Source organism: Mytilus californianus, unplaced genomic scaffold (assembly GCF_021869535.1).
Source record: "Mytilus californianus isolate M0D057914Y unplaced genomic scaffold, xbMytCali1.0.p SCAF_2, whole genome shotgun sequence".
Taxonomy (NCBI): domain Eukaryota; kingdom Metazoa; phylum Mollusca; class Bivalvia; order Mytilida; family Mytilidae; genus Mytilus; species Mytilus californianus.
This window is the reverse complement of record NW_026262668.1, coordinates 117,081,911-117,096,385: the sequence shown is the minus strand read 5'-3', so window position 1 is coordinate 117,096,385 and position 14,475 is coordinate 117,081,911. Positions and strand designations below refer to the sequence as shown.

General features: G+C 31.5%; 1 protein-coding gene across 1 annotated transcript in view; it reads right to left on the bottom strand.

Annotated features, from left to right (window-relative positions):
• LOC127728636 (sec1 family domain-containing protein 2-like) overlaps positions 1 to 14,475 on the bottom strand; it is a 49,914-nt gene that overhangs the window by 20,389 nt on the left and 15,050 nt on the right. The window contains exons 6-9 of the mRNA XM_052236163.1: positions 13,666 to 13,797; positions 2,313 to 2,485; positions 1,143 to 1,236; positions 87 to 214 (exon numbers count right to left, since the gene is read on the bottom strand). Of these exons, the coding sequence (XP_052092123.1) occupies positions 87 to 214; positions 1,143 to 1,236; positions 2,313 to 2,485; positions 13,666 to 13,797 (527 nt within the window). The remainder of the gene's footprint in view (positions 1 to 86; positions 215 to 1,142; positions 1,237 to 2,312; positions 2,486 to 13,665; positions 13,798 to 14,475) is intronic.

The following is a 14,475-nucleotide window of genomic DNA, read 5'->3' as shown; positions in this document are numbered from 1 at the left end:
AATTCACTATAGTTACTTTTTACCAACATAATTTTTTAATAATTCAATTTATTATTCAACATTAGTAAACTGGTCTATAAACTCACTTGAAAAGCGAAAGAGTGTTTTCTAACTGATCTGCAGTAACTCGCCCAGGTTTGCCTGTAAGCTTTAATGGTAAATTTTCTTTTGAAGCTGTGTCTACCAACTGTCTGTTTACTTCCATCAAACCTTCCTTTGTAAATTGTAGAAAATGATGCACATTTTTGTACTTTTATTATCAAATTATGATACACTGGCCAAAGAAGATAATAGTGGATCCAGGCCAACAAGTTGTTTTCTTGTTAGTCCCAACAACAGACATCCACAATTTGCAGAAAATACAATGAAATCATCAATTTAGTTGCATGTAAATGAAAGTTGTTGCAATGGAAAATATACATTCTGTTTATGGAAGCACATTAAATCTACTGTGAGACACAAAAATACAATAGAATAAAACTTATTTTTGAATAAACTTTTAAAAAGACAGCTGCCTGCAAAAGTTTTGGGACTGTTGTACTGATAGTATTCTATTGACAATCTGTTTACATTTAATTTGCTTATCACAAGTCCCAAGTGAAAAGTTGACCCCTACTTGTACATGTAATCGTTTAGTTGTTTGGCTAATGTTGCATAAACAAAAAAGATTTTTTTCTGGAAAGAAGTAACAAAATAATTTAGACTATGTTCTCATGCAATAGCTACATGTATATTGTATGACCCTTACATCTAAACTGTAACCACCACTCTATATGCAGTTAATAATATAATCTTGGGTACAACAACAACAAAAATTTGTTTACACAAAATCATTCAATATCTGTACATTGTTTATTTGCTGTTTTCCTTAAAGGTATCTTAGCTAGTGTTTTATTTTTACAGTAAAAAAAAATTAATCAGTTTTCTAACATGGAAGTCTTTGAAACTATTATTCTGAATCACTTCATATGTGTTTCTTCTGTATGTTTCTACACATAGGGGAAAAAAATCAATATTAGTCGGTGACGTTTTCATAGATCTAAAAAGTATGTATTGCTAGCTGTAACTTTTCTCATTATCTTATAAACCTGCTTATCTAACCAGACAGACTACAAACAGGTCTGTACACTGAGTAAACTTACCTTTAATTTATTTGTTAGAAGTGGTTGTAAATGCTGTTGGTTCTGTCCATTAAATGAGGCTAAACACCCAGGCAAGACAGTGGAGGAGGCATCTCTGAAATATTTACATATCCTACTATCAACTAAAGAAAATAAATTTTAAATAATAAGTGAGAACTAGATTGTTCCCAGATTTAATTAGTCATTATAAAAGACTTGATTTATAATCAAGCTGTATAGTTTCCAACTGAACTCTTTGTTTCTACCTGAAAGAAACAAGAAGCTTCCAATGGTGACTTAAATGATAAAACAATAAAAAATAACAAATAAAGTATGATAGTCTATCTATTAACATACATGTAATAATCAGATAAAAGGACTGTCTCTTCAAAAATACTTATAGTTTATAATTTGAAATGTCATCTAAATGGTAACCAAAGTAGAATTTGATATGCTTTAGGGAGCATCTTTTCTAATACTAGTAATATGAGATATCCACTTGTTTCTACATATAAGCAAAACTAAGAAAACTACATTCCACTTGGAGATATATATATATGTGTATTGAGATGTTTGTATACTTACTTTATAACAAATCACTGTACTTACTTGCATACATGACATAGTGATGACATTTTGCTTAACTTACTTAAGTACATGGCATAGTGATGACCTATCACTGTACTTACTTGTGTTCATGACATAGTGATGACCTGTGTACATGACATAGTAATGACCTATCACTTTACTTACTTATGTATATGACATAGCAATGGCCTATCACTTAACTTAATTATGCACATAACATAGTAATGACCTATCACTTTACCTACTTATGTACATGGCATAGTAATAACCTATGACTCTACTTACTTGTGTACATGACATAGTGATGACACATCAATTTACTTAATTGTGTATATGACATAGTGATGACCTATGAATTTACCTACTTGTGTTCATGACATAGTAATGACCTATCACTTTACCTACTTGTGTACATGACATAGGGTTGACATCATACTTTACTTACTTGTGTACATGTCATAGTGATGACATATCACTTTACTTACTTGTGTTTATGACAGTGGTGAAATATCACTTTACTTACTTGTGTACATGACATAGTGATGACATATCACTTTATTTACTTGTATACATGACAAAGTGCTGACATATCACTTTACTTACTTGTGCACATGACATAGTGATGACATATCAACTAGAAGATCATTGTTATGGCCTGATAATCTTGGGAATACACTAGCAATTCTATCAAACAAAGTTTCTGTCTGGTGTGTACACGATGATCCTATGTCCAATGTTCTATCAACAAACACAATGGATGCCTTATTTTGTGTTGACTGCAAAAAATTAAAACACACATTCTTAAAAAGAACCAGTACCTCTTTCCACAAACAAGATTGCTACAAAATAGTGATGTCCCTTGTTGATACAGTGGAATTTGAAATAAATCTTTGATAAGAAATGCAGATGTGAGAGTGCTGAAAATATAGATTTTCCATTTTATCTATATTTCAAAGGCATTACTCCTAACTATTATGTTGACCTATGAGCCAAGAAAATCAAATCATGTTCTGATTAACCACCAAGAAGGAAGCACACATAAAAATCACTCTATATATTCACTCTGAATAAAGTTAACCTTTTACTAACAGTATCTGAGATCATGAAAACTTAACCTTGACCAATGAACCAGGACAATGAGGTCAAAGTCAGATGAAACCTATCAAACTGACATTTAAACCTTATAATCAATCTATACACCAAAGGAGTAGGCCCAGTAAGACCCCTTTTTGGCCCCAAAATATAGCAGTTTTACAAAATTGATAAAATGTAAATTTTTAGCTATTTATTGGAAAGAAGAATACTTCTGTTACATAAATATGGGCTGTTTTTGACAATACAATGCACATGTATCGGGTACTAGCATCATTAAGTCATGCTAAATTACTGAAATCGTCGAAATTTTAGCATTTTGGTTAATTTTTAGACGGTTTCCGTCTGAAATGGAAGTGGCTGCATTTGTGTTCATTCTTAATATTTAAATGTAAGTTGTATTTGATGATAATACATAACATATATAAAGGTTGAGAATGAACACGGATGCGGCCACTTTCATTTTTGACAAAAACCATCTGAAAAGTGACATATTATGGCATATTTGATAGATTTTTCATATTTAAGCTTGAATTTGAGCGTCTTTAATGACTAAATCAGTTCAAATCTTTCACATAAACTGATTGAATCGACTGAAGTAGACACTTAAGTGTTTAAAAAGTGTCCAAAATCTTTCATCAGATGAACTTGAATTTTGAGGCCAAAATCGGCCCTTACCGGACCTACTCCTTTAGTAAGAGTGATTGAGAAACTGACCTAGTCAGGAAAACATCAAAATGACCAATGAACCATGAAAAATAGATTAAGGTCAGATTAACATTGTCAGACTGACATGTATACCTTACTTCGGTACTGACACTATTTATAACAAACTTTCCTTAAATTGTCCGTTTAAAAATCTATAAAATATTAAAGAAACTAAGGTTACAAATCCCTCAGGCAAAGTTAGATGGATTTACCTATCATATTTAGGTACACTTTGGTCATATAGCTCTCCAACTGTTTCAGTTTTTATACATCTTTGGCTTTCAAATATTCGGCTTTGAGCATTCCTGGTGAAGGTAAATCCAGAAAAGCGCTTCAGATGCATGAAATTTATAAGTGTTGTTTCTAATTTTTACAATCTTTCTATACACTAAATATCAATAACCTTTTAAATACGGACTGCATGAGACCCTCATCAGTATTGAAGGTTGTTTAACATCAGAGGTAGTAGTATCTAGTTCCTATATATAGTATTTGAGACACTAAAAGCCAAACTTTCGATAATAAACTATCAAGATTTCCTATATATAGTCATTGAGAAATTAATCTTACCACTAAAAGCTAAACTTTAGATAATAAACTATCAAGATTTCCTATATATAGTCATTGAGAAATTAATCTGAATGCTAAAAGCTAAACTTTAGATAATAGACTATCAAGATTTCCTATATATAGTCATTGAGAAATTAATCTGAACACTAAAAGCTAAACTTTAGATAATAGACTATCAAGATTTCCTATATATAGTCATTGAGAAATTAATCTTAACACTAAAAGCTTTACTTTAGATAATAGACTATCAAGATTTCCTATATATAGTCATTGAGAAATTAATCTTAACACTAAAAGCTAAACTTTAGATAATAGACTATCAAGACTTCCTATATTTAGTCATTGAGAAATTAATCTGAACGCTAAAAGCTAAACTTTAGATAATAGACTATCAAGATTTCCTATATATAGTCATTGAGAAATTAATCTGAACACTAAAAGCTAAACTTTAGATAATAGACTATCAAGATTTCCTATATATAGTCATTGAGAAATTAATCTGAACACTAAAAGCTAAACTTTAGATAATAGACTATCAAGATTTCCTATATTTAGTCATTGAGAAATTAATCTTAACACTAAAAGCTTTACTTTAGATAATAGACTATCAAGATTTCCTATATATAGTCATTGAGAAATTAATCTTAACACTAAAAGCTAAACTTTAGATAATAGACTATCAAGATTTCCTATATTTAGTCATTGAGAAATTAATCTTAACACTAAAAGCTAAACTTTAGATAATAGACTATCAAGATTTCCTATATTTAGTCATTGAGAAATTAATCTTAACACTAAAAGCTAAACTTTAGATAATAGACTATCAAGATTTCCTATATTTAGTCATTGAGAAATTAATCTTAACACTAAAAGCTAAACTTTAGATAATAGACTATCAAGATTTCCTATATATAGTCATTGAGAAATTAATCTTAACACTAAAAGCTAAACTTTAGATAATAGACTATCAAGATTTCCTATAGTTAGTCATTGAGAAATTAATCTTAACACTAAATGCTAAACTTTAGATAATAGACTATCAAGATTTCCTATATATAGTCATTGAGAAATTAATCTTAACACTAAAAGCTTAACTTTAGATAATAGACTATCAAGATTTCCTATATATAGTCATTGAGAAATTAATCTTAACACTAAAAGCTAAACTTAAGATAATAGACTATCAAGATTTCCTATATTTAGTCATTGAGAAATTAATCTTAACACTAAAAGCTAAACTTTAGATAATAGACTATCAAGATTTGATGATCAGACAGACATGTGCACTTTGCAATGATTCTATGAACTTAATATAGTTAACCTATTTTAATAATGAAAAAAATCAAGCTTTTAAAGTTTTAATGTGGTATTATACCATGAACACGAGGGTCAAGGACACAAGACATATGCCATACAAAATTCTTAGACCAAAAAGTATCTGTATACAAGATATAATTATCGTCAGCCTCCTGAAATATTAAAGCTTAATACCCTCTTTGCAATTTAGCATGCCAATGTCTTGCAATGCAGTTAAACAATAAATGAAAGTAGAAGAGAAAAGTATCCATAAAGCAATGCAGCAGACTATATGTAAATAGTTTTAACAATTCTTTGTCAGTGATTGTTTTATTTTCAGATCAGAAAAGAAATCTGTTGTGTTGAAAGGAGTAAAATAAACAAATGAGTCAGTCAGGATTCTACTTCGTCAAAATTATCTCCGCATTATGCCACCTAATTTTTATAATCGTAAAAATTGGAGCCATTGTAGTGATGACGCGCTGTCAATTTAGCTCTTGAAAACCAATGAATTTATCCACATAGCATCATTACAATCATTATATGCCAGTTGTATTTTAAAAGACAAATGCATCTCCTAGCTATTAAGCATCATATAATGTACTTTTATGCATTTGATCAACTTAAAACTATTGTCTGATCAGTTGTCAGGGGGAATTTTCGAAAGTTCAAAAATATTTAAAAAAAATTCTTATTAAATATTTCGTGGAAGGGCAGACTAAAAATTTTCAGAGGTTGAAGACTTATTAACCTAGATAACATACACAAAAAATGAAGTGTTTTTGAAGTTATGCATTTATAAGATCCACTTGAAAAGTCTGTCATCAAGTACTTTTAGTAAAAATTTGTTATCCGAACACACCCACTCTGTTGTTATGACTCATTAGAAAGGTATTTCACTTGACCCATATATTTCATTTTTTAGTACTGTAAATTTTTAATGTCATTATATCAACCAAGAGCCTCAATATATAAAAATAATAGAATCTGAAGCGAGATGATGTATCAAGTATTTTTCATTTATACGTTTTCAAGACCGAATAGTAAACTCAAACACGCCCAAACATGAAAAGGTGTACTGGACTTTCTCTTTTCAATGAAATTATTGCCCATTTTGGGGATTTTTTCCCAAAAAACTGTCGCGGGGGCAGAGATGCAAATTAATGCTTTAAAAAGATCAATCTATTATCTTTCTTTGAAATTTTTTTTGGCGGAATTTATGCTTATGCACAAAAAAGATCCATATGAATTTGCACCTACCACAATCTACTGTTTTGTGAAAATTTTTCTATAATTTAAAATTTTACAAATATCTAGAAGCTCCATACCATAATTTAAATAAAAACACATACATAAGAATCATAAAATCCTAAATTAGGCACATTCATTTAACTTTTCAAGCCCATAGAAACAGATGTTAACAATTTAAATTTACCAACTTGGCCTTTTTTACCTTCTCTAACAAAGAGTTCCATTTCTTTTGTTTAATTTCAACTGGGTTTCTGCCTGAGTGAATCTGTGTGCATGCTATCATTTCAAGTTACACTGGACAGCAGTTTTCAAATCATCAGAGGGAAATTTCCCATTGTGCATCTTTTAATCAAAGCGCGAAAGCGCTGTAAAGGCAGTTAATTACAGGTTGTGTGTATTTTTAGTCCAGTTATATCATTATCTTGCATAGTACATTGTACTTATCAGAGGTGGCTTTCAGTATTTAAGATTTAGAGTTCTCTAATGATATTGAACAAGTTTTATGAATGTCATATTCTGAGCACTATATGAAGGCGATTGTTCTCACTTGTTTATGAACTAGTGCATTATGTCCAGTTTGTACCTTTTTTATCTATGTTTATAGTCAAATACTGTTTAAAATAGTTTGGCATTTTCTTTTAAGTAATAAGTAAATGTTATCAACTGTATTTTATTCAACTTTGCAAATGTGGTTTGTTACTGATAAGTACAATGTATGGATGATAGTTGTTTCATTGGCAATCATAACTCATCTCCTTATTTATATAATGATCTATATTCAACGACCTCAGGTACAAAAAAAATGTATGTAACTCAACTATGATGGGAAACCTTTGACTTCTTTCTTTAATATAAACTTTTGATTTGGTACCATAGAACTATGTAGAATAAATGTACATTGCAACATGTCAACTCTTTCAATGACAATACTTTTTTTAGAAACTATAACTCCAAGCAAAATTATATTTCCAAGTATAAAGTAATTTATGAATGAAACAAGAGTGCACACGCTGAAATGTCTCGCCTTCTTTACTAATCATTGATATTATGTTGATAGTCCTAAATATAAAGCTTTATTACAACTGTCACATAAACTTAACATTAACCAAGTAAACTAAACATTGACCAATGAACCAAGAAAATGAGGTCAAGGTCAGATGAACCATGCTAGGCAGGCATGTACAGCTAACAATTCTTCCATACAACAAATATAGTTGACCTATTGCTTATAGTTTAAGAAAAACAGACCAAAACACAAAAACTTAAAACTGAGCAATGAACCTTGAAAATGAGGTCAATGTTAAAAAAAAACCTGCGTGACTGACATATAGATCATAAAATATTTCCATACACCAAATATAGTTGAACTATTGCATATAGTATTAGAAAAAAAGACAAAACTCAAAAACTTAACTATAACCACTGAACCATGAAAATGAAGTCAAGATCAGATGACACCTTACAGTCCTTCCATACACCGAATATACTAGACCTATTGCTTATAGTATCTGAGATATGGACTTGACCACCAAAACTTAACCTTGTTCACTGATCCATGAAATGAGGTCGAGGTCAAGTGAAAACTGTCTGACGGGCATGAGGACCTTGCAAGGTATGCACATACCAAATATAGTTATCCTATTACTTATAATAAGAGAGAATTCAACATTACAAAAAATCTTAACTTTTTTTTCAATTAGTCACTGAACCATGAAAATGAGGTCAAGGACATTGGACATGTGACTGACGGAAACTTCGTAACATGAGGCATCCATATACAAAGTATGAAGCATCCAGACCTTCCACCTTCTAAAATATAAAGCTTTTAAGAAGTTAGCTAACGCCGCAGCCGGATCACTATCCCTATGTCGAGCTTTCAGGCTCTACAAAAAGGAGTTCTTAATTAAGTAATAAACTGATTCGCTGAGCGCAGCTGGATACACCCACAGAGGTCCAACCCTGAACAGTTGGGGCAAAAATGGACACAATATTCAAGCTTGATTCAGGTCTGAATTTGGATTGTAATTAAATATTTGACATATTATAGTTTCTGAATAAATGTAGTCAAAGAACTTGAAATCTGTTATATGAATTGAATTTATATTCAATTAAAGATTTCTTGCTGTTGTGCAATACACTGTGCTGTTGCGCAATACTTAATAAATCTGTTGCCAGACTATAAACAAATAAAGTTCAATTTCTTCTCAATGTCATATTTGAAATTTATGAAAATCAATAGGGAGATTACATCAATAGCTATAAATAATTCACCAAAGTTTCATGCGAACTGCTTAAAGCATTTTTGAGTTGTTGTCCAAAATCTGGAAAATCCCCCCCTTTTTAATGAATAAAACCCCATAACTCAGAAATGTAAAATCTAAAATTTATAAAATTCTAAAGGGAGCTTACGGATTGATAATTTAGTCTTAGATGCAAGATTTTTTTATCAGTTGTTTGTGGCTTTGAACTAGCTGTCAGTAAATGCGAGTACTCTCAGATCTGTACTTAGTGTCTTTTTGTTGTTTGGATGTACAACTACCCGGCCACGTCCACTTGTATTTGTATTTATTCATCTGATGAGTTAAGCCTCTTTCAACTGATTTTTATAGTTCGCTCTTATATTGTACTGTTACACCACTGTCCCAGGTTAGGGGGTGGGTTGGGATCCCGCGAACATGTTTAACCCCGCCACATTCTGTATGTACATGTATGTGCCTGTCCCAAGTCAGGAGCCTGTAATTCAGTGGTTGTCGTTTGTTGATGTGTTGCATATTTGTTATTCGTTCATTTTTTGTACATAAATTAGGCCGTTAGTTTTCTTGTTTGAATTGTTTTACATTGTCATTTCGGGGCCTTTTATAGCTCACTGTGCGGTATGTGCTTTGCTCATTGTTGAAGGCCGTACTGTGACCTATAGCTGTTAATTTCTGTGTCATTTGGTCTCTTGTGGAGAGTTGTCTCATTGGCAATCATACCACATCTTCTTTTTTATATTTACATCAACAGATATAAACAATTCACCAAAGTCAAGGTGAGACAACAAAACTTAGTTGTAAGATCTCTGAAATTTTTTACACGGTACAAGTTTTTCTTATTGTTGGAGATTGTATGGTGACAGTAACACCTGTAACTGCTTAACCCATTTCTTATGCACTTTGGTTCGATAAACTCACTGAATATCATACCACATCTCCTTATTTTTATATGCATTACAATTTACATGTGCATGTAATTGTAAATAATATTTATATATATATATCAGAACAAACTTCATTGCGTCACTTTTATTTATGCATCCTTTGGCACAATACAAGTTCTAAAATTACACAACATAAAACAACTAAATGTTATTTCAGATGAAAGTTTTGTTTCAGTTCCATTCATAGGATTTATTAGAATTTTGTATGTTTTGCCTAGTCCAATAATTAGCTCTATGTGCACGTGTTAATTGGAGACTTTTCTATCCCGTATAAGAGTTTTGGAACTAATTCTGTTTCTTTTTTTGAAAAAAGTGAGCAAAAATATCTTGCACATTTAAACTTTTGTCTGCCATCACACTGTCACCTGGATCACATAATTGAACTATTCTACATCTTTCAACTATTTCACAGTCACTGGTACAACCAACATATGCATTAGAGACATAGTTGACTTAACCACCAGGTGTCGAACATACAAGTATTTTCAGTGTTTCTGTTTTTATATGATGAAAAGGTTGCCTGAGTTCTAGGAGCTTTAGGTTTTATCACGGGATATTCTGTGCTGTCAATAATAATCCAAGTTGTAGGAAACTTTAATTCTAAGTTGCATGGCGAAAAATACCTGACTAAACCACTAAATGGCCAAGTGTTAGCCTCACGCCACTGTTTAGACATAAAAACAATCCATGTTTACACAATATTCTTAACACTAGTTTCAATCTAGAATCTAGACAGTTCAAAGTTGGTTGTATAATGCATCAATTTCATCAAAGTTATAAAAAAAATGATTTTCAAATGACACCCTATCAATTTGAAAATATATGTATCTCAAACAATGTGCTGTTGGACCAAGTGTGGGCAAAACAAATAAAAATTTAGTATACAACTCTAAACCGGTATAAAAATGCATGGCTGTGTCACGTGTCTTCATTTCAAAATTCTCTGCTGAAAATATAGGCATTGATGGTGTTTGCGTAATTCCATCTGTGAAGCTCAACATTAGCTCGACAGTTGGTGGTGGAGTCATAAATCCTGTCTGCAGTATGAATTACTTCTTCAGGAAAACCAACTTTACAATCAAAACTTTCCTCTAGATTTCTACTACAATATTCATCAAGTTTAGTTCTTTTGTTTTCACAGGAAACTGCCCTGATTTTTCTTTTTGTGGACGATTCAGTCTCTTGCTTGGTCCAGGAAAATAGGCTGGGATTGGCAGTAGACTTAAGTCTCTGTATGGTGGGTTTGTGCCCTGAAAAAGGTTATAAAACATTAGTTTTTTGATAATTAAATGAACTTCCATTAGCAATGCATACTTTGTACAGAAGCAAGTTAACTCGTACCAACGTAAACTCGTACCACTGGGAAGTCGTACCAATCAGAACTCGTACCACTGCAAACTCGTACCATTAAAAATATATTCAAAAATACGAAAGTTTTATGATTTTTTTTTTGGTAAACTAAATAAAAAAAGTTGAATTACTTGAATTTTATACTAGATTTTAATGAAAACTTAGACAAAAATACGAATGTTTTATGATTATTTTTTTTTAAGCTTTATACAAAAAATTAAAATATCTTTGAACTTTATCATGTTTATACATGTTTATACCAGATTTTAATGAAAACTTAGACAAAAATACAAATGTAATTTCTTAATTACCATGCTAATAAATATATTAAATTCCTTTGATTGTGTGATTATTGGTTGATCATTAACTATTCAACTTGGTTTTTTTTATCTTTAACTAATCAACTTGTATAATCATATAAGCATGGTCATATTCTGCTGAAATGTGCTGAATATTGTAAAAAAATAAATTTCATACTTTCTAACTGTTGGTCATAAACAATTTTAAACCTTTAAAACACAATCAATAAATTCTCTCATTAAATAAAATTCCTTTTAGAAACAATAGAAAAATACCCAAATCTATTCAATGTTACTGATTTGGAATGATTAAAAATTAAATCAAATAGTTGTCAGTAAAAGTTTAAAAAAGAGTCTATTCAAGGGAGACAACAAAGCCAATCTGCCACGGTTTTCTCTATCCAATTAGACAAGGAAAATTAGCTACAAATTGGTTATTGTAATTTCAAATTATATACATTTTACAGACTTAAGAGGTATTGAGTGAAATTAAAGTATATATTCATCATTAAACACCATTTGAATGCATTTAAATAAGTTGGTACAAGTTTACAATGGTATGAATTTACCGTGGTACGAGTTAGCAGTGGTACGAGTTTGCATTGGAACGAGTTGTTGTTTAGTGGTACGAGTTGACATTGGTACGAGTTACAATGGTACGAGATAACTATAATTCCTTTGTACTCGTAACCTGGCAAAATATTAACTAGATTTATTCATTACAATCTAGATAAAACTATGTTAGCCTGATTCAATGTACATCAAAATGTATGTTATGTAAATCCAAAGGACAAACAATGAGAGACGTATGCAACAAACATACATTGTTTGTACCTAAATAACTATAATATAGATGAGAGCATGTCATTGTTTTGTTCCTGTTAACATTGTCATTGATATTTTTCAAGAAAGTCTATGAGGCATAGCTTATGCATTCCTGTCATTACTACATAAGCATAATTACTGCTAAAATAATTCTCAGTATGATATACCTCTTGTAAGAAATCATTATAATTGTAGCAAGCACCAAAAAATCTCAAACAGATCACATTGAATCGTAATCCAAAAAATTATGACGTCTTGAATTAACCACCCCCTTTTATTCTAAAACGATAATTGCGGTTGTAAACTGACTTTGGTTTATTCGCATGGCGATTACATATATAACTATATATTTTAAAAAGAAAATAGAGTTTTACCATGAATAGTTTCCTGCACGTAGTCTTTTTTAGTAAAATGTGCCTTGCAAACAACAGCTGATTGAGATGGACTCAACGATTTCATCGTGTTCTCGTCCAATCTGCGTATGGGCCATGGCGTTGATCCAACTTTTCCTTCTTTTTAAGTCATTTGGAAATGCATGTCCTCCTCTTAAATGACATCCAGGTACACAACAACAAGTACTTGGCATCGTTAATTAAAAATGCAACTGTAATAGTTGCACAGTGCAGAAACCGGAAGTTGAAGTACAGGATCGGCTACCACGGCGCCACCTATTCAGGAACGATAATTTGCTACTTTGTATAACTGCGAAATAACAATAACGTTAGACGGGTTCGCGTGCATAAACAGAAATGCGCTTTAAATTGTATAATATAATTCATGTTCAGTCGACCTTTAATTATTATATCAACGACCGAAATGATTTATAAACATCTAGATTGCAGATAACATTCGAAATTAACCCGAGCTCTTTCCACACGGAATTCAAATAATTCTAGTTTGTCAATCGGTTGACTGCTTATAATGCAAAATACAAATATATCAAAAGTTTTTAAAACTAACAAAACACAATGATCGTTTCTCTATTTCCCAATGTAAATGAAATGAGACAAAAAACATTTTATACCACAATAAGAAGAGGAGAGAATCAACATTTTCCGGATCTACTTGGAGCTAAATGACCCCCCACGTAGATCAGTTGGATATCGCGGAAAGAAATATTAACACGGCAACTAGAAAGGCATTAAAGCACTGCCTTTAAAAACTCTTGCATGCTTATGTTTTCACTATATAGCCCTCTATTCTAACTATAAGAAAAATGTACAAGACCTTATAATCCTACTAACCTGGTAAAACTGATGATGCTTTTTATTTTGCTGGCCTTAAAATGGTTAGTTGCCATGAAAAAAGTAAGACAAGTTAAATTATCAATCTGAAACATTGTTATTGTACTTGTAAATAGACAAACCTTTCGTCTTGTCTTAGCTGGAGGATAATTAGCCAATTCAGTAGCCAAGATCCTACTGGTTGGTCCTATTGAGTAGCAGTCTTCACTGACAGCTAATTCTGACAATAAACTGTCAATACTAGAAACAAATGTCTGAAAATCAAAACAAACAAATCAAATGCAATCAAAACAGCATAGTCTGACAACAAGTGAACATAGGAACATTAATGTATGTTTAAAGGGTCTGTTGATACAGCATGATGGTTGACACACTCATGTTATCAAAGTAACTTGATTCTATGAACCATGTAAAAGTACACTTTTCAGTCCCTTTGAGCCACTTATAGCTTTGAGACTGACACCATAATCAAGAGGAAGATATGGAAAAATAATCCAACCCAATGTAAAGTTTTCAGTCAATTTTAGCCCCTTATAGCTTTGAGACTGACACCTTTATCAAGATGAAGATATGGAAAAATAATCCAAACAAATCTAATAGAAAACTGAAAATTCTATATGCCATGACAAAATGTAATTATTTCCTCCCAGTGTTATATGGTTATACAAAAACTGAAGGCACTATTAGTCAGTGTGCTCAATAATATTTTGAATAAGAGGAAGAAATAAAAGTAGGAGGCAATAATGAGAACCAAGCATCGCAGGCGCGATTGTGAGTTTGAGAGGGGGTATCCCCCCACCCTGTTAAGCAGAGGTTAGGAAAATTTTGAAAATCAAGATTGCAGGAGGTGGCATCTGGGCTGTTCTGAGTAGATTTTAACCTCTTATTCTTCATGTTAATTTTGTCCATTTTTAGTAGCTCATTTAAATTTT